Source organism: Balaenoptera physalus (genome assembly GCF_965194825.1).
Source record: "Balaenoptera physalus genome assembly, chromosome: 2".
Taxonomy (NCBI): Eukaryota; Metazoa; Chordata; class Mammalia; order Artiodactyla; family Balaenopteridae; genus Balaenoptera; species Balaenoptera physalus.
Window position 1 is genome coordinate 174,719,790 of NC_138883.1, and position 25,588 is coordinate 174,745,377.

At 37.5% G+C, this 25,588-nt stretch overlaps 1 protein-coding gene and 1 long non-coding RNA gene across 2 annotated transcripts in view; one reads left to right on the top strand and one right to left on the bottom strand.

The window, feature by feature from the left end:
- The window catches only part of CUBN (cubilin), a 284,343-nt gene that overhangs the window by 197,514 nt on the left and 61,241 nt on the right, over positions 1 to 25,588 (bottom strand). Inside the window, exons 20-29 of the mRNA XM_082452723.1 lie at positions 23,204 to 23,348; positions 22,798 to 22,976; positions 19,419 to 19,584; positions 18,867 to 19,083; positions 16,189 to 16,319; positions 6,309 to 6,501; positions 4,872 to 5,032; positions 4,268 to 4,449; positions 3,356 to 3,512; positions 313 to 500 (exon numbers count right to left, since the gene is read on the bottom strand). Of these exons, the coding sequence (XP_082308849.1) occupies positions 313 to 500; positions 3,356 to 3,512; positions 4,268 to 4,449; positions 4,872 to 5,032; positions 6,309 to 6,501; positions 16,189 to 16,319; positions 18,867 to 19,083; positions 19,419 to 19,584; positions 22,798 to 22,976; positions 23,204 to 23,348 (1,719 nt within the window). The remainder of the gene's footprint in view (positions 1 to 312; positions 501 to 3,355; positions 3,513 to 4,267; positions 4,450 to 4,871; positions 5,033 to 6,308; positions 6,502 to 16,188; positions 16,320 to 18,866; positions 19,084 to 19,418; positions 19,585 to 22,797; positions 22,977 to 23,203; positions 23,349 to 25,588) is intronic.
- LOC309656471 overlaps positions 1 to 25,588 on the top strand; it is a 518,263-nt gene that overhangs the window by 163,823 nt on the left and 328,852 nt on the right. The window lies entirely within an intron of this gene.

Consider the following 25,588-nt stretch of genomic DNA (forward strand, 5'->3'; position numbering starts at 1 on the left):
CAAAAACCAGAAGCTATTCTTCTACTTCTGCATTATTTAAGTAATATGAGATTACTCAGTCCAGAAGTTACACTGAAACCTAAAAACATAGTTATTTGTGAATATAATTTAGTAGATTAAATGTCCTTACTATCAAGATGATGCAGTGAAAGAGACATGAAAGATACTTGTTCAAATACCATGGGTAGCTGGCATACTACAGACATGTGGGGCAGAGTGAGAGATTCGGTCCTACAAAGCATGATGACTTTTATCTTGGCTCGCTAACTTGGGCTGAAAATGCAGTGATTTATTTAGCTTCAGAACACATACCTCTACGTAGTCGGTGGAGCAGCTTGTGTGATGTTCCAATTCAAAGGCTAAAAACGTATAATTCACAGTGTTTCCAGTTGTTGCCTGGATGGTCCAGTTGCAATGCTGATTGACAGAATAGGGATTTGGATAATGTATACTCTCTAAGATGCCATAGGTCCGATTCACAATCACCACGTTCTCACACGCTGGAAAAAATAACAATGATCGTTAAGAACCACAGTCATATATGTCATAATTGCTCCAAGATGTGTGTGAGATTTTCCTTTAGGCAAACAGCTAGGTTAAAAAGAAACCTATGGGGCTTCCCTGGTGGTGCAGTGGTTAAGAATCCGCCTGCCAATGCAGGGGACATGGGTTCAAGCCCTGGCCTGGGAAGATCCCACATGCCGCGGAGCAACTAAGCCTGTGTGCCACGACTACTGAGCCTGCGCTCTAGAGCCGGCGTGCCACAACTACTGAGCCCACGCGCCTAGAGCCTGTGCTCCGCAATGAGAGAAGCCACCGCAATAAGCCTGCGCACCACAATGAAGAGTAGCCCCCGCTCACCGCAACTAGAGAAAGCCCGCGCACAGCAATGGAGACCCAACACAGCCAAAAATGAAAATAAAAAATAAATAAATTTATAAAAAAAGGAAACCTATATGTATGTGAGTGTGTGTATATATACAGACACACACACACATACATGCATATATACACATGTAGTTGGTGCAGCATCTTTATGGGGAAACGGTTCCCATTTAGAACAAATGAGAAATAATACTTAAGTGAATTCATAAACCTTAAAGTGTCATGAAAATTGCCTGCGTTAAAATAGGCATCAAACTCCTGTTGAGTTGGTGCAGAGCAGAATAGCTTAGCACGACTCAGACATCAGTCTAATTCGTTTGTTTAGAAAAGTGTATTAAACATTCCATGCTTCTGTTGTTCTAACTTTAGCATTTGGAAGGGACAGAAATCTTGGCCTTTAAATTCAACAGTTTAAAAACACAAAGTCCTATGTGAGGGCTAAAAATGAGTAACAACACGGCTTTGTTGAACATTCAAAAGTCAGCATGAAATTCATAATAAAGACTCTGTTATTCCTCCAGTTAGTCATCAGGAATATCAAATGAACAGAAGCAATGTAAAGGGTTTGAAGAAGAAATAAAAACATTAAACTCTGAAAGAAGTCTTCAAGCCAGTGGCGGCATTTCCTTCAGCTGAATTTTCAACAAAACCATGCTAGGCACTTCTAGGTACGGGTTAGTCCTGGTAGTCAGCGCCAAGTTCCGTCAAACTTAACGGCTTGAATGAGGCCTGTGCAGGCCTCTTCTCGAGTCTTTTTCATATTGTATGATGTGCAATGAAAGAGAATGGGAAAATAAATACTACATCGAAAGCGTTGTCTCTGAAAAATGTGGTTCATAGATGCGTTTCTGCTACACTGCTTCTCCACAGGTGGCTGGGACACCATTTGTAAGCTTTGGTACGGACAAGCCTACATTTGTGGGTCTTCAAAATCTTCCTTTGCTGGAACAAGGGAATAAAACTCTTTCTTCTTAAAAATATTTAGGTCACATTTTTGCCCACCAAGGATTTCTAAAGAAGAATTTTGTTGTTTTGGATGCCTGTGAGAAGCTACATCTATTAGGCAGGTAGGTACCATGGGCCTCAATGACTACACAACAGGGCAGGGGAAAATATATTCCATTAAACCCTATGGGTTGTCTCCCAGTGCTCAGACATTATACTATCTGCAAACCTCCAATTTCAAACGGCAGATTGCACAGAAAATCTCACCGGTTAGCTCCGATTCTACCGTTAAGGACCTATATCCACGTGCACTACGTTACTCCTTCAGTGTTCTGACATTATTAGAGAAAAACAAAATATCACAGGAATACAAAGAAAAGAAAGGGACCTTTAATAATCAACCTGACTATAATCAAGAAACAAATTATCACAGCAATAATAATATTAGAGAATGATTATATGCTCAGCCAAACAGGTACATCCCTTGATGAAATTGGGGAGAGATTTTCATATACTAACGATGAATTTCTGAAGAACAAAGCCATATATCATTAAAACTCAATATTCAAAACCTACCTAGAATGTAGCCTAACTCCCAGAAGTAAGTGAATGTGAGCCTTCAAATTCACACATTTCAAGGTTAAATATTAATACTCTTTCAACTAATCCAAAGGGTATAATCTGTGTATTCAGATTATGATCTTGTGATTTTCATTCCATTTTTAGGTAATTGTGCCAAAATTATTGATAAATTTAGTTTTGCTGGGGCAACGAACTCTACTTTTTAAAACACAAAGTGTTTATTAAATAACATAAATTAAAGGAAAACTTATTTTCTTGAATTTTCATTTTGAAACTAAATTTAGGAAGTATTTAATTCTAGTGCTAGAAGGGAGATTTCCTGATCAACTAATGTAATCTTTTTTTATGAGCAAGTCATGTAACCCCAGAGAAAACAAGTGAACTTCTGAGGGACTTGGGGGCCAGGACAAACACCTGGGACCCCTTTAGTTCCACCATCTTGCCTCAAGGGAAAGCAGATTTTAAAACGGCATCTCTACAATGACCAGATTTTTCCACAGCAAAGAATGTGCCTACTTCCATATGATTCATAGGCATAGTCTCCCTTAATAAAATTTAAGTACCTTTTGAGATAGAAGGCAAAAACAATAGTGTTCGATACACTTCGGTACAATGGAATAATGTCTAATTAGAAGATTGTAATGTTTAATCCAAATGAAAACCCATTAGCTGCTAACCTGTTACACTGATCTTTAGCTGAATTGCAACTGTCTCAGCATATTCCCCTTCCAAGTTTCTGTAGCTTACCACGTGCTTTAGTTACACGACATTAAATTCAAGGCGTAAGCGTTTCTCCTTCAAATAGAGTTAAAATTTTTTTCATAAGGAGGTAAGATTTCTTTCTGTTGCTCAAACCAATGGGTTACACTTATTTCAATTTGCTTCATTCATCCAGAGATTGAAGACCCACTATAGGCACCAAGCAATGGGCACACATACTTACTCTGGTGGTATTTAACCAGGAAGCCACCTCCTTGCTGACCTTCATCTGTCCTCAGTTCTAAAGACATGCTGTCTCCACTAGAACGGATGACAGGCGGTTTCTCATTCCCACAAAGCTGAGTAAGCAGATGAGAGCTGGTACTTGGCCCATCATATACCTTTAAGAAAACGTTTTAAATGTCAGATGATTACGGCTATAAACACTATCTAAAGGACACTGTATTTCTTAAGAAGTGGGGAAGAAATACAAATGATAAGACAAAAGAAGAGTCCTGAATCAAAATATCTTTTAAAATTATATTTAAATGTCTATAAACTTGAGCCATGAACTCAGAACCCAGGTTGAAATGTAAAGATTGAAAATGAAGGATTATTACATGTTTTGGAGACCATAGCTATTAATCAGTAGTCTTCCTTGCTTTTTTAGTTCATAGTTTATAATTTATTGCACTTTAATACAGTTTTTATTTAGATGGTTTTTCAATGGACGAGGGTGACTTGCTGATACTGTAAAAAGTCCTATTTCGATGACTTCAATTATCTTCTCTAATTCACCCGCTAATACATCCTCTAGATTGTTAGTTTTCAGTGTATATATAGAAATTATGTAGATAATAATTATGATAAATCTCACAACCCCTTTCAGGAGATTTTAACCATATCTTAACAGTGGATATTCAATATATTGATATTTTAAGTACTTAGTGTACCAAGCCATTCCTTAATATATGCTATACTTAGAAGGCTATTTTCATAAAATTTTCTTTTAATTTTTTATTCTGTTTAAGTTTTTAACATGGATCTTTTGTTTAAATGTTCCCCTTTCCCGAATCTCAAAAATAAAAAATGATGCATTAAGGTGTGTTGGGCAAGATGGAAGCAGTGAAGGCTACAAGTGAAACTTTATACATACGGCCAGATAATCTGAAGTGCAGTTTGGATGATACTCCAAATGGAAGTCTTCAAATTCCAGTTCAAACGGACTGCCGTGGCTGGATTTCAACCACCAGTGGCACTGGGAGCCGTGGTGGTAGGGCATCGGGTAGTTGGGAGATGTGAACATGCCGGTGGGAGTGGTGAGATCGCCTCCACAACCTACGGGAGAGACATGGGATGACACACATCCTTTCCTTTCTGGTAAAACTGCATCTTCTTGTCTATATCAAACTACTGTCACTCCCCTTTAAACCAAGTTGCAAAACAAAACTGCACCACCAAAGAGTAGCTAGCCTATAACCCTAATTCACATCAATGTACTTTCCTTTTCCTAACCAAGATGAACAGCTTGAAGAACTATACCAGGGAACTAGAACATTTTCCCTTACTTTGTCCTTCAAAAATAAAAATAAAAACAAAACAGCTACTGTTAATTCAGAAATATTCACAATGTTGAAGTTTATTATAAATAGTACTGACAAAATGCAGCTGGAAAAAAAATAGATAAGAGCACAGCAATCCAACAATCAAGATGCCAGTTAGACTGGACTCTCCAATAAAGACAGGTCTTGGCCATTTACCTGTTAATGACCCATCCCAGTAAGCCGAGAATCCAGGCCCTGAGCCAAAGAAGTCACTCTTAAATTTTAACCATAGTTTGTTACTGTGGGAGATGATTCTTGGAGGTGGATTTGAGCCACAGTATCGCCCCAGGGGTGGTGAAGTTTCATAGCCTCCATTCCTGTGACAAAATACAGCTGTGATCATTTGTTAGGTTATTGATAATATTACGATATAAACATTTAACGTTAATTGAACTTTGAGATCAAAAACAGATCAGTTTGTCAGTCAACCTCTCTCTCAAATATTCTAAAAACAATTTCAAGTTTTCAATTTTTCACTTCATTAAATAATATATGAATAATAACATAGAATAACCATCATGTATGGTTGACATGACAATTTATACAACCAGTTGCAAATGGAGAAAAAGTGTTTAATCTTCTCTCTCTCAAATAAAGCATCTGGCAAATGGGTCAGAGAACAAAGGATAAAGAAACCATAATTATTAACATTAGAAACAAATGTTGCTTAATTTTACAGAGAAAAATGTTTTTCTTCTCATTTGAAAATTTTCAAAATTTAATATATTTGACATAGTTAAGCAAAATTTTGAAAATAATTCTTTCCCCAAGAACTTTTGGGGTCTTAAATATAGTTTATAATCTATAGCTTTTTCAAGCCTAGAAAAAAAAATTCACTCAACGTTAAAGTCCAATGATTGCTGAAAATTATGTTGTTTTAGCATTATATGGTATGATAATGCTTTATTGTCTTAGTACCTTACTTTACATCATAGAACAAAATTTACTGTAAAATAGTATAAGATTCTAGGCTTTTGAAATGCCAAATAAAAAATTTAACACAGATGCACACCAAATTGATTAGTCTAATTTAACTCAATGTAATGATTTGGGGAGATATTAATGTATAACTTAACTCACCTTTACTGCAAATATAACTTTTTAAAACCCATTCTTTCAAAGCACTAAAGAATTAAAGAAAAAAGCCTTGCACTGAAATTCACAAGCCTAGAATTTATTATTTGAACACAGAAAAACTTTGTGAAAACTTTATCTGACCATCATTTTTATGACAAATTAGACTAAATGGACAGTAAACAGCCTAAAATTTAAATTGATTTTACATAAAGTAGGTATTCAGTACCTGAATTGCAAGTATCTAATTTCAGACCAGTAGTATATCTGTTGACTCTGACCAGATAAAATTCAAGTTTATTTTTAAATATTCCCAATAAAATAATCACTTCTAAATAACCACTGAATCTTACACAATTTTCTGTTTTCCTACTGTTAAGCCAGGTTCCAAATGACAAACTTTATATCTTGCAAGAAAGAGCACAAAAGGGAGCTTTACAGAAAATTTCTATATTTTTCCTTAACCTTTCCAAGAAAGATTATTAATGAGAAAGATTATGATGAAACAAAGGTGCTCACTTGATTTCCACATAATCTGCTACACATGTTCCACCAATGGCCTCCTCCAAGGAGAAGTTTGTGAAGTGCAATGCAATCTGTTGGCTGGTTTCCACCGTGATCCTATAAATGCATTCTAAGTTGTTGGGATAATTACTGGGGAAGTTTGGAGAATCGAAAGTCCCAGATTCACCTGTATAGTCTTCCAAGCATGCTGTGAAAAGAAACAGATCACAAGAGAGGAAATAAAAATATTATACTACATTTACCAGACATTCAGTAATATACACTTCATTAATTTTTGCCAAGATACTTGATTTTCAATAGGCCATTCGGGGATGTTCAAAGAATGATTTCCTTTCAAAACAAAGTTTTTGGTCTCCAAGTCAAAACAATTACTAATAGTAAACCTAAGCTGTGTAGTGGAATTTGTTACATATAATCGTGACTTTTTTGGTTCTTGGAAGTGCTATAATTTTTTTAATCCATGCAAATCATCATAAACATTAAAAATTAGGCTCAACTACAGAAATCACAGGGGGAGGCCTAGCAATAATTCAGTTCTGTTTTTCTTTTTGTACCCTTCTTTCAAAATGGTTTTTGTCAAAGCATGAATTGATGAGAAATGACAAAGCTGGTACTCAACCACAGGGTGATAAACAGGAGATGAGACCCAGGGATCAGAGCGACCTTGAATCAACGCCCAGCTCAAACGATGACAAACTGTACAACCTTAGGCAAGTTGCTTCACCTCTCTGACCCTCATCTCTAAAATGGGGTTGTAACTATCTTTGAGTGTACACCCAAGCGTCAGAGATAATGCAATTAAAGGACTTGGACGTGCTACGTGCTCAGTAAATGGTAGTGATCATCATTATGCTTTGAAATAGAACAGAAAAGTGTAAGAAAAGCAGAGCATAAATGTGAGGAATAAATTAGATCATTCATATGAAACATTTAGATAGTACCTGGATAAGTTTATGTCCTAAATAACTACTAACTGTTCTACTTTAACAGTTTTAATTTGACCTATTCAGTCCTTCAGACTCTCTAGTCACTAACCAACCCACTCCAAATGCCCTCCAAATCTGAGATATTTTCCAAAGTCTGGTTTCAATGCATTCTTTTTTTTTTTTTTAATTATTTATTTATTTATTTATGGCTTTGTTGGGTCTTCGTTTCTGTGCGAGGGCTTCCTCTAGTTGCGGCAAGCGGAGGCCACTCTTCATCGCGGTGCACGGCGTTCTCACTATCGCGGCCTCTCCTGTTGCCGAGCACAGGCTCCAGACGCGCAGGCTCAGTAACTGTGGCTCACGGGCCCAGCCGCTCCGTGGCATGTGGGATCTTCCCAGACCAGGGCTCGAACCCGTGTCCCCTGCATTAGCAGGCAGATTCTCAACCACTGCACCACCAGGGAAGTCCTCAATGCATTCTTAATGTATCTTCAATTGTATCCGGTAATAACATAAATCTAGGATCCAGGAGTAGACACAGGTCTTTGACTGACAGGTTTTGGAGGAGAATAAACTATTACACTTTATGATGAATAAAAAAAAGAAAATGCGGATGTTCAGGTGTGCTATCTCCCCCAGTTGCAGCTGTATAATCATACTCAGAAAAGAAAAGAGGAAGCACTGGCATTGAGGGCACAGAGATGCACAGGAAATACTACAGGTTCTCCTACCGATGTACGGCCTTCAGAGTAACTGGCATTCACCATGTATTTGGTTTACTCGATTTTAAACAGCAAGTAATCAAGGCTTAATTTATTGAAGGAGTTGACAGTGATATTTAACTTCAGGGATGAATGTTGTATATACTTCTATACTTTTCTACAGTCTGCCAAGATATTTCTTCAAGGGTCAAGGAAGAAAAGAAGGAAGGAAGGGAGGGAGGGAGGGAGGAAGGAAGCGAGAAAGAAAGGAAGGGAAAAGGCAGAGAAAAAGCAGGGGAAAGCAGGAGAGGGGCGGGGATGTGTGTGAAGAGGTGGTATATTAAGTATTTCAGAGCCACTAATGAGTATCACTAAGATAAAAATTTACGGATCAAATGGACAGTAAATGAAGGCTGTGACACAGTCTCCCTGAGCTGACGAATTTACAGACTAATTGACCACCCCTGCATTCAAATAGCTTTAGCCAATAAATCAAATATCGAGAGCGAATTCTCTGCTCATGTCACTTGTTCTTAAAAAGATACTGTTCCTTGCTTCCCCACTCTACCCCCAGAGGGGAAATACAATTGCACTGAGTATTTTCAATGCAACTTGGAATGAGTCTGCAGGAGAATGGCCTGTATAATCAGGTTCCCAAGTAAAGGAAATTTTAATGAAAAATTTTGAGAGGTAATGCTGAGTAATTTCCCTGTACCTTGTCCATATGCAAGTGATTATTGTAGCACTTGCAACGGGTGGGTGGTTGTGAATCCCTACCGAAATTCTGATTTACACATCAAGCTTCTTTTCCACTGTTGGCACAAAGGTATAAACGGTCCCTGAGGTATTCAAATGACCTTCACGCTGTTCACTTTGTCTAACATGCTGTATCCAACAACCTCCCCTCCTTCCCCAACACACCTATAACAGATAAACTCCTACCCATCATTCAAAGTCAAATTCAAATATCACTTCCTCTGTGAAACATTTCCTGATCAAGCAGAATTAATTTCCTTGTGCTCAATAAAACTTTATGCAAATTGCAATCTGAACCCCCAATATATATTTTATTGTGATTGTGTTTATGTGAGTATATTTCCTCTACTAAGCTTTTCCTCTCATTCATTGAGATATGAATGGGACCTTACTAACCTTTATTAATTGTCACCACAGTAACCGGCCCAGATCACATCTACTAAATATTTGTTAAAATTATATTACTTAATGTGCTGAAAACTAATAAGTGGGGGACAAGTATCTAACTTCCTACCATTGTCTCTACGCCATCCCTACTCCTTCCACTCTTCTCACCTCATTTTCCCCTATCCTCTCTCCTGGGTATATTGTGATTCTTTAACATTTTATAATGTTTACTAAATTTAAATGATAGGAATCTCTGTTTCCAGCCATGGCAAGTAACTAGTACTAGACCAGCCCCTCTCCATAACATCTATAAAACTGGACAAAATAGAGGAGGCACGGGACCACAGGCAGTCCAAGACTGTGATCCTTGACAGAAAGAAAATTCATGAGGTAGGAGTCTTGGTTTCCTTGGCTTTTTATCCGGGCCAAGAATTTTCTGACCACAGCTGAAGCCAAAGCAGTGAATGACAGTCCTGTTGAGCTGAGGAAGCAGGGATCAGACTGCAGGGCTTCCAAGGGCACCGGCTCTGCTCCAGTGAGGAAGACACATGCAGAGAGGGGAACCAGGCATCTGCGGAAAGTTCCCTATGAGTTCCTGCCACAGCCTGGACTGCGCATGCGTGAGGTGAGACTTCAAAAGTCATGCCAGAGAGTAGCTCCTCCTGCTAGGCTGGAGCAGGTACACCTGCTACACATATTCAATGATAGAATATTTAATGTTAAATTTGACTGTAGTTTTATGAGATTCACATATCTAATCTGTATTACAGAGAGAAAAACAATGGTTCTCTAAACTTAACGTACTTGTTTCTTGAAAGGTTCGTAAGTCCTCTTATCTAACACTGAAATCTGTACAAGGTTCACGTGTTCTTCCCTTGACAGTGTAAACTGCTGTTTATAGAATAATATTGATACTGAGAAATATCAGGAGGCTTATGCTTAGAGGCAGTATACTGAGAGTACGCTAGACTTTGCCTTCCTCTGATGCTTTGCAATAAACCACAAATAACTAAAGTTGAATATATTCCCATAAAAGGATATTCATGTGTTGCCATAATGCTTCTTACATCAACACAAGATACAAACATGAAAAATGCCTTTTGTTTATATCTCATGTAGCCAAAGGAAAACTCATATCCAATGGCAGTGTGCCTTTTATTATGGTCTAACAACATTTACAAAGAGATGAAGAAGAAAAGTAGATTTCTTCCATCCACTAAATTCAACTGAACTAGCAGTGGAAAAACACATCTCTGAAGATCAAAGACAGCTATTAGTAGGCCTCTCACATCTTTCTTTCTGACCAACTTCAAAAGAAAAAAAAAAAAAAGAAAAGAGGAAATACACAAACATCTTCTGTGGATCACTACAAAATCACAAAACCGTATTTTTCTAAAAATCACAAGGTGTGTCTGCCTCTACTAAGCACCTTTAAATAAGTGTCAGTAACATAGCATTCAGCTCATTATCCAAGGGAAAATTCAAAACACACATAATCCTACAACTCAAAAAGCAATGATGGTATCGTCCCATACGATTTGGGTGACAGGAGGAGGATAAACTGATCCTGTAGACAGAAGAATGTATCTCCTAGGGAGACCCTAGATTATGGGTAGCTGCTCCACCACCTCCCTGCTGTGGCTTGTGAGATAACTTTTGTGATTAGCCAATCACACTAGGGATCAACCTATAGGCGGTGCTTTCTGAAATCATTTACAAAACTTCTTGTGTTTACGTGAATACCTATGACCTCAGATTTTCTAATTAACCCCGGAACCGCCATCTGCTTTTATTGGCATATTTGGTTTAACAACCTTCAAAGTGAAGACTTGAGAGAATATAAAATTACAGGTTCAATTTCTCCACAAGGAAAGAAGAAGCCTCCCTAACCCAAATCTAACATTTGCTTACAATTTTCTGCTAGGTGGTCACAGTCATGGTTTTTTCTTTTCCCATATAGATGACCAATTTTAATGAACATGAATATAAGCTAAATCACTAAAGCAGCTATTGTAAAACTGTATTTGGATATCAGTAATTCTATTTTAAATCTGGCACAATCATGGCGGTTTACACCTATTACATAATTTTCACAGAAAATGTCTCATTTTTTCTTCCCCAACTACGTGAAACAGCGAGGCATTATAACCTCCACTTCTTAGAGATGAAGGTACAGGTGAAGGATATGAGACTCCTGGAGGTTAAGCTCTGAAAATCACTTAGTTCAGACACGGCAAAGATAAAATTCAACCCCAAGTCCTTCCTTTCCAAATCCTGTGGTCTTTATTAACCCCTGGTTTCTCTAAGCATGAAATGTCAATTTAGAAATGAAGGTGAGTAGAAAACTAAGAATATCACAATGTTTTGTTTAGCGTTTTTATTCTAAGAACTGAGAAATATGATAAATTAAATAAGATAAATCTACTGAGCTGGGAAGTGCTGGGAAACCCATATATACAAAAATATGAGAAACTACTGACCAAGGAGAAAGTAAATCTTTAAGAGATCAATAGACGTACTTAAAAAACCTTAAAAATATCTGAATATCTCAGAGCAGAAAATACAGAATTCAAGTTGGATAGAAAGAATCAGAGAGGCTTGTGACTTGCCCAAAGCTTTCCAAGTTAGCAGCAAGGCTGGGACTAGAACCGAGGCTCTGATTTCACCTTCAGCCTTTCTTTCACCAAATAATAGAAAGTACTTTCCCCCATGAGCAGTTAGTTACAGCCCAATCCACCATTACACCTCAGTTGTAATTCTACAGCAATTTATGTGCTAAGACTTGACTTTCAGAGTCTCTGATGAAATGCAAAGTTTCATTAGAACCACTTGAAATGCTTGGTGAAAACCTACCCTAGACCTATGTGAATCAGAATACCTGGGTGGGGTTTCTGATACCTGAATCTGTAACAAGAAAACCCCACCTCAAGCTTCCAATGAACACTAGAGTTTGAGAATACTGCTCTGCCGGATTGAAGTTTTAAAATAGAAACAGACTCTCCCTATGCATTTCTTCTAAAGAAACCCTCGTTTGCCCTTCCGGTAATCATTTCTTGACTTCTCACTCTTAGATGCCTCTTCTGGGCTCAGGTCCAGGGTGATGGATGAAAAACAGCACTAAACACCCACTGCCGGGTAAGTGGGAACTCTGAGCGGGGAATGAAGATGCGAAAGCCCACTAGGGCCCACGTTTAACCTAATGTTGCTGTGGTTCTGATACTTCCTGGACATTTCCCCAAACAATTGTAAAGTTCTTCCCCTAGCAAAAAACAGGAAAAGCCCACTGCCGTTCTACTGTAGCTCTGAATGGAATGTTACCAGCCACCCCCACGTGCAGGGCATCGAGAGCTTTTCTAAGAACTAGTCTAGATTTGGTAAAACAAATGAATTCCATGTTTGAACTGGATTGTTTGGGTGTGGCTTCTCAACCAACTTAGCTGTGTATTCTTGGGAGGATAAATTCAATTCTGGACTTCAAGTTTCCTCATTTGAAAAATAAGGTATTTGGACTAGATAAGGTAATCAGACTAGATTAGTGTTTTGAATTTTCTGGCACACCATAAAAATACATTTACATCAATCACGCACATACACAGATAATGCAAAGAGGTTTCATGAAGTAATACCAAACCCTTCATGATAAGCTCTGATATTTTCTAGTCTATTCTTTTCTATTCTATTCCATACTTTTCGCAAATGTAGGTAGCAATCTGATAAGATAATATCATGACCCACTGAGGAGTCATGAATGCTTCAAGGTTTGAAAAACACTAGACTAGATGTTATACAGGTTTTCTTCTAATGTTAAAGTAGAAAGTGTGTCAGGTACGTTTCTCTATTCTTTCTTATCCTTTTAAAGTCCCCTCTTGGTAGGATTATATTGACGTATATGCAGTAGATGTTGATAGAAAATAAAATTACAGTTTAAATTAAAGTTAACTAATCAAGTATATTGTCTCTGAATTCAAATATTTTGCACGTTACCCGGGGTTCATAAATCAGTTACTAAGAAATTCTTCAGGGTTTCTAGCCGCCAGCATGTTCTAGTTAGGTCTTTGTCTCTATTGCCCCAGGCACATCTGGATGAAGGCAGTAACGCTGATGCGGGAGGGAGTCAAAGCGAGGAGCAGAAGTCAATCTCTTTCCTCCCACACACATAGTTAGAGGCTGACATCACAGCCCCATGGTACAACTACAGATGGAAAAGTAACTCGATTCAAGTCAGGAAATTTAACCTTTACCAGATGAAGGCAGGAAAGAGCAGAGAAACTCACACCTGTCGTGCCAATGGACTAAAAGCCAACAACCCAGTACAGTCATTAGTGCCTAAAGGTAACTTTTGCTAAAGCAGTGAGATAGGATGAGGGTCAGTGATTGAGCGTCCGTTGACACTTTTCCCTAGTACTGCAGAAAATGTCAAAAATAAGATGACAACGGAACAGAAAGCATCCCACCGCCTCCCTCCTTCCAGGTGGGCAGCTAACTCAGACTCGGGCTGCCTGGAGGGCTGGCTGGCTGCCTGCCTGCCTGTCACCAGCCCAGCCTGCACATCAGTCCCCTGAGCCGTCCTCCCCTGAGCAGTCCTTCAGGGGCGCCCTCAGCAATTCAGTAGAGCCCAGCCTCACGTCCTCATCTATGGGAAACTGAGACAGGCTCCAAGATGATAAGAGGAGGGTGCCATACAGCCTCCTGGATCCAGTGGTTAGATTGCTGTTTAGAATATTTGACTGTGGTAGTCAGACTGATGAAATCGTCCAGCAAAAGGCAGGCGCACAGAGACCAGCCAGGCTCAGCCGTGGGGTGGAAAGCAAACTCTTCCTTGTCTGTGATTTCAGCCCTGTCTGGACCAAACACAGCCAAAGTAGCGATGACCTCACAGGGAGGCGGACTGGAGAGTCTTTAGGGGTTGCCACCTCAGGATGCCCTTCTCTTTCATCACCTGTCTTTTCTTTGTCAGTTTTCTTTTCTGTCCAGCTTGCTTCTTTCCTTTCTCACAACTTACTTTTATTTTACCTGTATCTTATCTTTCTGAATTAAAATTTATCATCCTCCCTGCCAGATTACTCCTATTGCACTAGATATTGCTTTACAAGCCAGCGTGGTTTTAGCAAAGCTGTGTGAGTCATTGCAGAGATACTGCATATTGTTACAAAGACTTCCATAATATTTTCGGAGGTCCCACCTGTATCGTTTGTTATCTGAGTTACAGCTAGTTTATTCATGCAGCAAATTAAACTTGAGTTCATAGTTGATTAAAGGCAGAAGACATCCCAAAGATCATCAGATCCAATCCCTTAATTTTACAGATGAGAAAACTATGGCCCAGAGAGTTCAAGTGACTTGCTCCAAATCCTAACCTAATATTCAGCTGTGGTTTGGGCCAAATATATGAGGCATATAAAACCACAAAAGTATGGAAAATTGTGTGCAACTAGAATTTCTTGAGAAGCCAGTTTTTGGTCATTGGATGTGGAAAAATCTGAACGAAGTCCAGTAAACATGTCAATCACATAACATAGCCAACTGTAACTGCTGGGGATTCAATTTCCCAGGTGCTGGAGCTGGATAATGAACTCTCTCGAGAGTGGAGCCCACAGGAGAGAAAGCTGTATGATTTTCTCACACTCAGGATCCTGGAGAAATCTAAAGCCATGCTTCCAAAACAGAACTTGAACTATTACGGAGAACAGCCTGAAATGAAGAATAGTGGCCAGCTGCTCTGAGAGGAAATAAGTGAGAAATTGGTGGAAACTCCAAGGGGAAGATTAATTTACCTTTTTTTTTTAAGGGAGTGTGGGCTTTAAGAGATGAGAGGCTGGGGAGTTCTGGATGCAGGACGGTGTCAGAGGGAGCACATCTGGTACAGGAAAACGCTCTCAGTACTTTCTTAAGCGTCCGAGAATTACATGTTTCTGGGACAATCAAAGGTGTGAAATGCTTGGGAAGCTCAGTCACACACCCCCACCCCCTGTATGTCTACACTGCATAGTATTTAGGTCCATGAACTATCTTTCTAAATATTATGCAAAAGGAAAACCCAGACTCCCTAAAAAGGTACACATCCCAGGTGGAAACATGAGCCTAAGAAAACATGGCATCCTCCTAAATCCCATAGGTTCTGGGGCTGGGAGCATCTCTGGTTTATGTATGACCTCAAAGACCCTGCTGGCAAAGGGTGTTTGTTTCCCACACTGCATTTGCAAAGAGCAGAGTAATGATGAGAATTAAGTAATAGGAAAAGTACAGTAAAAGGAAAAAAGCTGAAAAGATTCAATTTCATTAAGTCAAATTTAGAAATGCATATTTTGACAAAAAGTCTTTCATTTTCTGCCATAGAATTACATGCAGTAGTTTCTTATTCTGTTGTCCTTTTTCTAATTTCTTTCTTTTTTTTATTGCAGTAAAACAAAATTGCTTTACAATGTTGTGTTAGTTTCCGCTGTACAATGAAGTGAATCAGCTATAAGTATACCTATATCCCCTCCCTCTTGGACCTCCCTCCCCTCCTTTCCCCCATCTAGGTCATCACCGAGCACTGAGCTGAGCTCCCTGTGCTATACAGCACGTTCCCACCAGCTATCTTTTTTACACATGATAGTGAATTTACGTCAAACCTAATCTCCCAATTCGTCCCACCCTCCCCTTCTCTAATTTCTTTTTTTTTTTTTTTTTAAACATCTTTATTGAAGTATAATTGCTTTACAATGGTGTTCTAATTTCTTAAAATAAGTGTTCGGTCTCTTTTGTAACATTTAATTTTGACAGAATTTTAAACTCACAGAAAAGTTGTAAGAAAAAGCTCCCAAATTCCTTTTACTCAGATTTACTACATATGTATATTTTGCTCCCATTGCTTTATTATTCCTAAAAACATAAACATTCTCTCACAAAACCAGAGTACAATTGCCAAAATTAGAAAATTTAACTTTGATAAAATACTCTTACCTTTTCATTACTCTATATTTAATATGGAAGGCACTTAAGTCACTATACTTTATTCTAAAGGCATCTTTCATTATGTCACAGATTTTGGTATGAAGTATTCTCACAGTACTATTCTTTAATGGAGTAAGTGAAACCAAGCATACAATGCTATTTTATTACCTGCTGATGCATCAATTGCTTCATAGTTTATTAAAAAGCCTTCATAAGCAAGGTCAGAGTCAGCCACAAATGTAAGCATTAATGAGTTGTCACTACTGGTAAGAGAGGGTGGGATGGATTTTCCACAATATCTATTTGAAACCAAGAAAGAACACAGATTTAAAAACTTTCAGTATGCTTGAAATGATGTACCCCAAATTAGGACATATAAAAAAAATAACAACAATAATATCCCCTATTAACCTTAAAAAAGAAGTATATTTCAAGCACAAACCACTTACAAAGTTGCTAAAGATCATCCAACTCATGATTACTTCCTTTAGATTGTTTTATGTATTTGCTTAGCTGTGTGACTTGTAACAGAAGTTCAATGAAATTAGAAATTACGAGCTATAGGAGTCACCATACCGCACATTACTGAACTTATTAATAGAAATGTAATCAACACATGCAACAAAGGAAAACCATGTATTATAAACTCAGAGAGCACAGACTCTAGAGTCAGCTCTATCTCTTAGAGGCTTTATGACTTTGGGCAGAGGACTCAACATCTATGCCTCAGTTTTCCCATCTGTAAAATGGGGTTGATGACACCACCTACTTCATAGAGTTGTTTTGAGAATTGTATGAGTTAATACACTGTATATAAAGAACTTAGAACAGTGCCTGGAATAGTAAGCCTTATACAGGTGGAATCTCTTGTCTTTACCCAGCTGGCCTATGCAGAGGTAAGAGTTTGATTACTAAACCATGTCAAGTTTTTGCTGAAGAAAACAATTTTACTCAGAAAAACTCTTGTAGTAAAGCTAAAAGTAGAATTGTAATAAAAGACATTATGTCGTGAGCTTTTATCTAGAGAAACATTTATAAGAAGGAGTGGCTAGAAAATAGAAATCTCAATTCAGAGAACACTTGGTAAAAGTAACTTAATGGAATGACAGGGGGAAAAAAATAGAAACCAAAATAAGACAAAGTATTAAATATGGGAAATGGATGAGTTAATTTCTGTAAAAGAAAAAGGAAAAGAAAAGGTGTATAATACCATTTCAGTGTTAAAAATGACTTAATATCTTGATCAAAACAAAGGTAGATGAATTAATTAATATTCTAAATGTCTCTCTATATGCCCATGTCTGCCAAATTTGGATTAGATCATTGTAGTTTATGTCATTCAGCAAAAATTATGTATTTTTCAGTGATTACAAGTCAAGTACCATAAAAAAGAAAAAGAGAAAAAGAAGGAATTTTAAAAACTTAAAGATTAAGACAAGAAAGATCAAAAAATGAAAAGGGAGAATAAAACTGGGGGAAAAAATAAGTTTAAGGAAATAATGGATAAAGAAAAATGTTTAAAAAATGGATGAGGAAAAAGAAAATGAAATACAAAAAGAAGGGGAAAAAAGGAATCAGGAGATATCTATTTCCAACAAAGATGTAATAACAGGGGCTGGATTTACATAATCTTGTATCTGAAACAACTGAAAATCTGGACAAAAATAGATAGAACAATGGCTCTCAGGACACTGGCTATCAAGCAGTGAAGGACAACGACGCTTCAGAGACAGGAGACAAGTGAGTTTAAAAGCAAAACTGGAAATGATCAAACTGTTTCAAAGTAACTTAACTGCATCCCAAAACAAAGCCCAAGAATACAGTAGTGTCCAGTGCACAAACACAAAACTGAAAATGTCTGTCATCCTATCAAATATTACCGAGCATGAAAAGAAGGAGAAAAGTATGACCCATAATGAGAAGGAAAACCGATCAATCTAAACATCGCAAGAAATGACACGGAGGACTGAATTAGCAGACAAAGACATAAAAATAGTTATAACTGTATCCCACCAATTTAAGAAGCTAGAGGCAAAAAAATTAATGTGTAAAGTAGAGATGTGGAAGATATATAAGATGGCCCCAGATGAATTTCCAGAAGTGAAAACTACCATGTCTGAGATGAAAAGATGCATTTGGTACGATTAATAGCAGATAGGCACTGTAGAAAAGAAGATTAGTGCACTCGAATACAGAGTAATAGAAACTTTCCAAAAGGAAATGCACAGAGAACAAAGACACAAAATCAAATGAAGAGAGTATCAGTGAGTTCTGGGACAACATCAAATGGCCTAAGATACATGTAATCAGAGTCCCAAGGGGAGGGGAGACAGAAAAAGCATTTCAAGAACTAATGGTCCAAAATGTTTCATATTTCATAAAACTGTAAACCCTCAGGTCCAAGGAGCTCAACAAAATATTAGCCTGACTGAGAAAACTCAGATGAAAAATGAGTACATACAGAATGATGCCACTTTTATATAATTCCAGAATATGCAAACTAATGTACAGTGATAGAAAGCAGTTTAGTGGTTTCCTGTGGTTGGGGATGAGGAGCAAAAGTGAGGAATTGTAACAGGCAGGAAGAAGGTGTGAGGGTAATGGATATGTGCATTATCTTGATTTTGGTGATGGCTTCATGGGTATATCCACATGCCGAAAGGTAATTACTAATGGTCAAGGCTACAGAGTAGTGAGTAGTGATGTAGAAATGGTCACTGAGAAGTGTGTTGATCTCACCTGGTTTTTATAACACAACATGATGGACTTTAAATCCATCACTGAAGCAGGAGTGCAAGAAAGCAGGAGGTTTTTGTGTTAAAAATCTAAAAACAAAATAATCTCACCTCCCAAGAGATGTCTGAGAACCAGTGTCATAAACTTCTAGATAGTCCTTTGTGCAATTGTAATGAAACTCCAGATGAAATTCCCTGAATCTCAGAAGAATCAGGTGACCAGTTTGGACTATTACGTGCCAGGTACAGTTGACACCATGGGGGTAGATATTTGGATGGCCAGGACTTTGAATGCTTCCTGTTGACTCTGTAAGAACTTTTCCACATGCTGTTGAAATAAAAATAATAATACTTATCAGAACAAGTAACCAACAAATAAATAATTTCAAATAAAATAATCTGATCATAACCTCTTAAAAGGTTCCTTCTATGTCACTGAAGATAACCTAGTTTTTCTCTTATTAATAGACATCAAATAATTACTGACATGTGCTGATTAGAAAATATATATATTTTCTTTGCCTTTGAGTGTACTTTAAAATTTTTACAGTGTAGATGACTACACATCTGTAGTGTAGATTAAATTTCTATAATAATTTATTTCCATTGTTCACTTATTCTGATACAAGCCCAAGAGGCAAAGTAGGGGAGTCAATCTCTTACCCAAAGCCGCAGTACTAAATTTAGCCATGAAACCATGATTTTCAGCAGAAGAACTTTTCACGAATATGACATGAAGAGAATTGTACACGGATGTTATAAACGTAGGTATGTCTGTGCCACAATACTTTTTATTTTCAGGAGAACCCAAAATGGAACTGCTACCAATCTAAGTAAAAAAGATATGTTCAAATTTATTTTGTTAGATATTTATTTTGGAAAACTGCTTCAAAAATAATTTTTTCTAAAATGTTTATTAGTATAGTAAAAATCAATTTTAGAATATTTTAATCTCCCGGAAAGAAACTCTATCCCCCTTAGCAGCCGCACCCCATCCCCCTCAAACCCCAGCCCCAGGATGCCACTAATCTACTTTCTGTTTCTATAAGATTGCCTCTTCTGGACATTTCAAATAAATGAAATCATACAATATGTGGTCTTTTGTAACTAGCTACTTTCACTTAGCATAATGTTTTCAAAGTTCATCCATTTTGTATCATGTGTCATTATTTCATTTCTTTTTAATGCCATATAATAATCCACTGTATGGATATATCACATTTTATTAATACACATCAGTTGATGGACGTTTAGGTTGTTTTTACATTTTGGCTACTATGAATAACGACTGTACTCATTCATGTACAAATTTTTGTGTGGATGTTTATTTTCATTTCCCTTCGGTGTATACCTAGAAGTGGAATTGCTGGATCAAATGATAACTCTACGTTTAACTTTTTGAGGAACTGCCAATTGTTTTCCAAAGCAGCTGTACCATTTAAATGCTCACCAGAAGTGTGTAAGTGTAAAAGGGCTCCAATTTCAACACTTGTTATTACCTGACTTCTTGATTATAGTATCCTAGCGGGTGTGAAGCAGTATCTCATTGTGGTTTGATTTGTATTTCCCTGATGATTAGTGATGTTGAGCATCTTTTTCATGTGTTTACTGACTATTTGTACATCTTCTTTAAAGAAATATATATTCATATTCTTTGCCCATTTAAAAAATTAGATTTGTTTTTAATTTCGATGAAGTCCAATTTTTCTTTTGTTGCATTTTTTTGTGTCAGATCTAAGAAGGCTTTGCCTAACCCAAGGTCACAGATATTTACTCCTATGTTTTCTTCAAGAGTTTCATAGTTTCAGCTACAAAATTTAGGTCTATGGTCCATTTTGAGTTAATTTTTGTGTATGGTATAAGGAAGGAGTCCAGTTCCATGATTTTGCATGTGCATATTCAGCACCACTTGAAAAAACTACTTTTTCCCATTGAATTGGCTTGGCACCCTTTTGAAAAATCAATTGGTCATAAAAGTATGAATTTATTTCTGGATTTTCTATTCTGTTCCATTGTTCCATATTTTTAACCTCACCTGAATAACACACTGTCTTGATTATTATAGTTTTGTTCTAAGTTTTAAAATCATAAGTGTGACTCCACCAATGTTGTTCTTTTTCAACAATGCTTTTGGTTATTCTGGTTCCCTTGCATTTCCATTAGAAGTTTACAATCAGCTTGTGAATTTCTGCAAAAATGCCCACTGGGATTGTGATAGAGATTGAATTAAATCTTTAGATAAATTTAAGGAGTACTGCCATCTTAACAATATTATGTCTTCTAATCCATTAACATGAGATGTCTTTCTATTTATTTAGGCCTTCAGTTTCCTTCAGTGGCATCCTGTAGCTTTCAGAGTACAAATTTTACATGTCTTTTTAAAGCTATATTCCTCAATATTTATTCTTTTTTGCTATTGTAAATGGAATTGTTTCCTTGATTTCATTTTCAAATTGTTCATTGCTAGTATATAAAAAAGAAATGACTTTCATATTTTGATCTTGTATCCCACAACCTGCTGAATTTGTTTATTAGTTCTAATAGTTTATGTGTGTGTGTTTGTGTATAGATTCCTTATGATTTTTTATATACAACATCATGTTATCTGTGAACGGAGATAATTGTATTCCTTCCTTTTCATTCTGGATGCATTTTATTTCCTTTCCTTGCTTAATTGTCCTAACTAGAATTTCCAGTATTTTTTTTTTTTTTTTTTTGCTTGTAGCAGAAAGGCATTTATTTATTCATTCAACAAATGGGGCTTGAGCTCCTTCTGTTTGTCGGGCCCCCCCTCCTCCCCTCAAAAACAAAAACAATCTCGCTTTCAAGACTCAGGTCGTCTCATAGATTCGAAACCTTTGCAGCAAATACTGATACTACAGTACTGACCTTTAAAATTTTATCCTCACAAATTCAATCTCATGAATCTATTAACTATCATGGTTCCAGCTGAAAAAGCCCACTTTTCTTTTTTTAACGTTGCCTTCTCGCTTTATGATGTGATAACCTCTTAAAAGGACTTTGTGTGTTTAGATCAGATATCCCCAAACTTGTTTCCCCCGCCCCTGTCCCCATCCTCCCATCTCTGCTGCCTTCCTCACCGCCCGTTTCGGCCCTTCAGGAGGGACTCTGCCTGTGCGAGCTCGTGGGCATCTCTACCCTCGTGGGTCTTTTTAAAAAAACACCCAAAACCTGCCAACAATGCACATCCTCACACGTTTTTCCACTCTTTGCTTTCTTTCACTTCGTGTCTCCTGGGGTTGGGCCCCCATCAGTGTAGGAACTGTCCTGCGGTTTGTAGCAACGGCAGGCCACTCCTCTGAAAGGAGGGACTAACTCGTGTCACCTGGTTATTCCTGGTTTCGTGGTCAAGACAAGAAGGTCAGCCTTCGTGTCCAGGTGAGGCAGCTGAGGGCACCGGCGGCCCTCCCTAAACGGCCGAGAGGGAGCCCCTAACATGGCCGCAGGGCATTGTCAGCCCAGAGCCGAGTCTGGGAAGGGCTGGGAGACCCAGAGGCCGCCCCACTGCTCCGCTCCAGTATAATGTTGAATACAAGTGGTGAGAACAGACATCTTTGTCTTTTTACTGACCACAGAGGCAAAGCATTTAGTGTTTCATCACTAAATATAATGTTAGCTGTGGGTTTTTTTATAGATGCCCTTTATCAGATTAGGGAAGTTCCCTTCTATTCTTGGTTTGTTGAGTGTTTTTATCATGAAAAGGTATTGAACTTTGTCAAATGCTTTTTTTTTCTTGCATCTATTGAGGTAACTATGTGGGTGTGTTTATTTTTCCTTTATTTTATTTTACACTGACTGATTTTTGGACAGATACCAACCTTGCCTTCCTGGGATAAATCCCATTTGGTCATGGTATATAATCCTCTTTATATGCTGCTGGATTCAGTTAGCTAGAATTTTGTTGAGGATTTTGCACCTATAAACTAGTTTTGTTTCATGTAACTGATTTGAGGAAAACGTGACATAATATTTTTAATAATATCCAATCAAGTGCAAATATTCAAAAGCGTTTTACTCTCACCTCAATATAATCTGTATCACAGTGAGCAGAACTTCCCATGTCAAAGGCAGTGAAGTTGAGAAGAACCACTTGGCTTTGGGGTTGGTGGACGGTCCACCTGCAGATCCTTTCTCCTGGATACACATTAGGATAAAAGGGCGAGCGAATGACCCCTTCTCCAGTTAATTCACCTCCACAAGCTGTAAGTATGAAAATGATAGTAGTGTTTGTCCAGAGATAAATGACTGTTGCCCTCCATTTTACTGCAAAGTTTCACTCTGTATAAGGACATAATGGAATGTAACACTACTATTAGAATTTTCCCCTTACCACTGGAGGACATAAAATTACTCAATTATTTCAAGAAATGAAAATGTTACAATCAGGCAAATGAGACATTTAAAAATTAAGGCATAAGTTTTCTTACCGACTTGATAAACAGCACTGAAACTAGCTCTTGCAACAGAAGCATCTATTTTAAGCCTGATCCAGATACTATTAGTAATGGATTTAATGTGCGAGAGGGTTTCATTGCCACAGACTTTTCCAAGTAAGGTTTGATCATCTCGAACCTAAACAGAAGAATAAAATTGATCTGTAATCCTAATCAAGAATCCTAATCAATAAAGAAAAGGAATAAAAAAAGAAAATAAGCACAAATACAAAAAATTAAAAATGACAAACATGATACAAATACACAGATACTGAAACACCTGTTTAACATGATAATTCTATGTACAGCACTATGTTAATGTAGTTGAATGTTTGAAATGGTTATTTCCAGAAAAATATAAATTACTAAAGTTCTCTCAAGGAGAAGAAAAATAAAATCTGAATAGACAATAAGCCATGGATAAAACTGAATATAATACAAATAATTAGTTCCCCCCCCAAAAAACTCCTAGAAGATGCTCTACCTGGTAAGTTATATTAAACTTCTAAGGAAAAGATCATTCCCATATATAATTTGTTCTAAGGAACCCTCAAACATGGAACAATTCCCAAATAATTTTTCTCAGAACCATCTCACCAAATCCCAACATAGATAATACAAAGGAAAACTATGGGTAGATCTCATCTATTAATGTAGATACAAAAATCCTAAACACGGTTCTAGAAAAATGAATTCTCTCCATTGTTAGGCTTATATATCAAATAAAACATGAGGATAAGAGTAATGCAAGGATTGTTTCAAATTATATATATATATATATATATATATTTTTTTTTAACATCTTTATTGAAGTATAATTGCTTTCAGTGGTGTGTTAGTTTCTGCTTTATAACAAAGTGAATCAGCTATACATACACATATAGCCCCATATCTCCTCCCTCTTGCGTCTCCCTCCCACCCTCCCTATCCCACCCCTCTAGGTGGTCACAAAGCACCAAGCTGCTCTCCCTGTGCTATGCGGCTGTTTCCCACTAGCTATCTATTTTACATTTGGTAGTGTATATATGTCCATGCCACTCTCTCACTTCATCCCAGCTTACCCTTCCCCCTCCCCGTGTCCTCAAGTCCATTCTCTACATCTGCGTCTTTATTCCTGTCCTGCCCCTAGGTTCTTCATAACTTTTTTTTTCTTTAGATTCCATATATATGTGTTAGCATACAGTATTTTTTTTCTCTTTCTGACTTACTTTACTCTGTATGACAGACTATAGGTCCATCCACCTCACTACAAATAACTCTCAAATTATAAATTAAGCTCACCAATAGATCCAATAAGCTAAACTATTTATCTCTATAGATGTCAAAAAGTTTGTTAGCATTCCTATTTATTAGAAACAAAACTCTTAGAAAGTCAGGAGCAAAAGAAAATTTCCTTCATATTATAAAGACCACCTATTTTAAATCAATAGTCAGTATCTTATAGTGTGGTGGACATGAGCATGGTCTATGGAGTCATGTAAACTGGATTCAATTCCCACCTCTGTCACTTACAAACCTCCACACTTAATAACTTTGAACAAGTTACTAAATCTAAGCCAAACTCAAGCAGTTGGAGGAAACAGATGAAACAAACGTGTAAATTCCTTAGCGAAATGCCTAGTACTAGAAAAGGTGGACTGAAGAATAGCTATTGTTATTCTTGACCTTTTTGAAGTTCCTCACTCAAATCAGGAATTCTTCCATGAATATTCATACTACCTTTGTTCTACAGAATTCTTTTGGAAGAGCTAGCCATCCACCTATTAATCCATTCCCTCGACTAACATCTTCAAGGCATCAGCAAACACCAGGGCCTGTACTGGTGATACTGCTGTGAAAGACAGTCACTGCTCACAAGAACTCACAACAAGCAAGCACTTGTTTTCCAAAAGCATGAGTGTCATGTTCGGGGAAGTAGAGAGAGCTCTCTTACTCCTTAACACGATGGTTCTCCACAGGTACCTCAATTAGGCATTTTGGAAATCCGTGGAGGCATACTTGGTTTTGTTTTCATTATTAACAGGATGGTGGTGGGGCGCTACTGGCATTTAGTGGCTGGGGACCAAAGATACTAAACACCCTGAAATGTGAGAGACAGTCACACACAACGAGGATTCTCCTATCTCCGATGTGACCTTCAAGGCAGTGACAGTTATAAGTGTAAAATCTAGCTCTATTTTATATACCAAATGCAAAATATTTTTGCTCAATTCTAATACACACCAGATTTTCCAGGATTACAAGTAGAGTGTAAATCAAAAGAAGTTCTTTTTTTTTTTCTCCTGGAAATCTGCCAAGAATTGGTCACCAGTTCAGAAAATTCACCAACCTACATAGCCATGTCAGCCTGCGTTTTTAGTGCAGCATTGATAGGGTTTA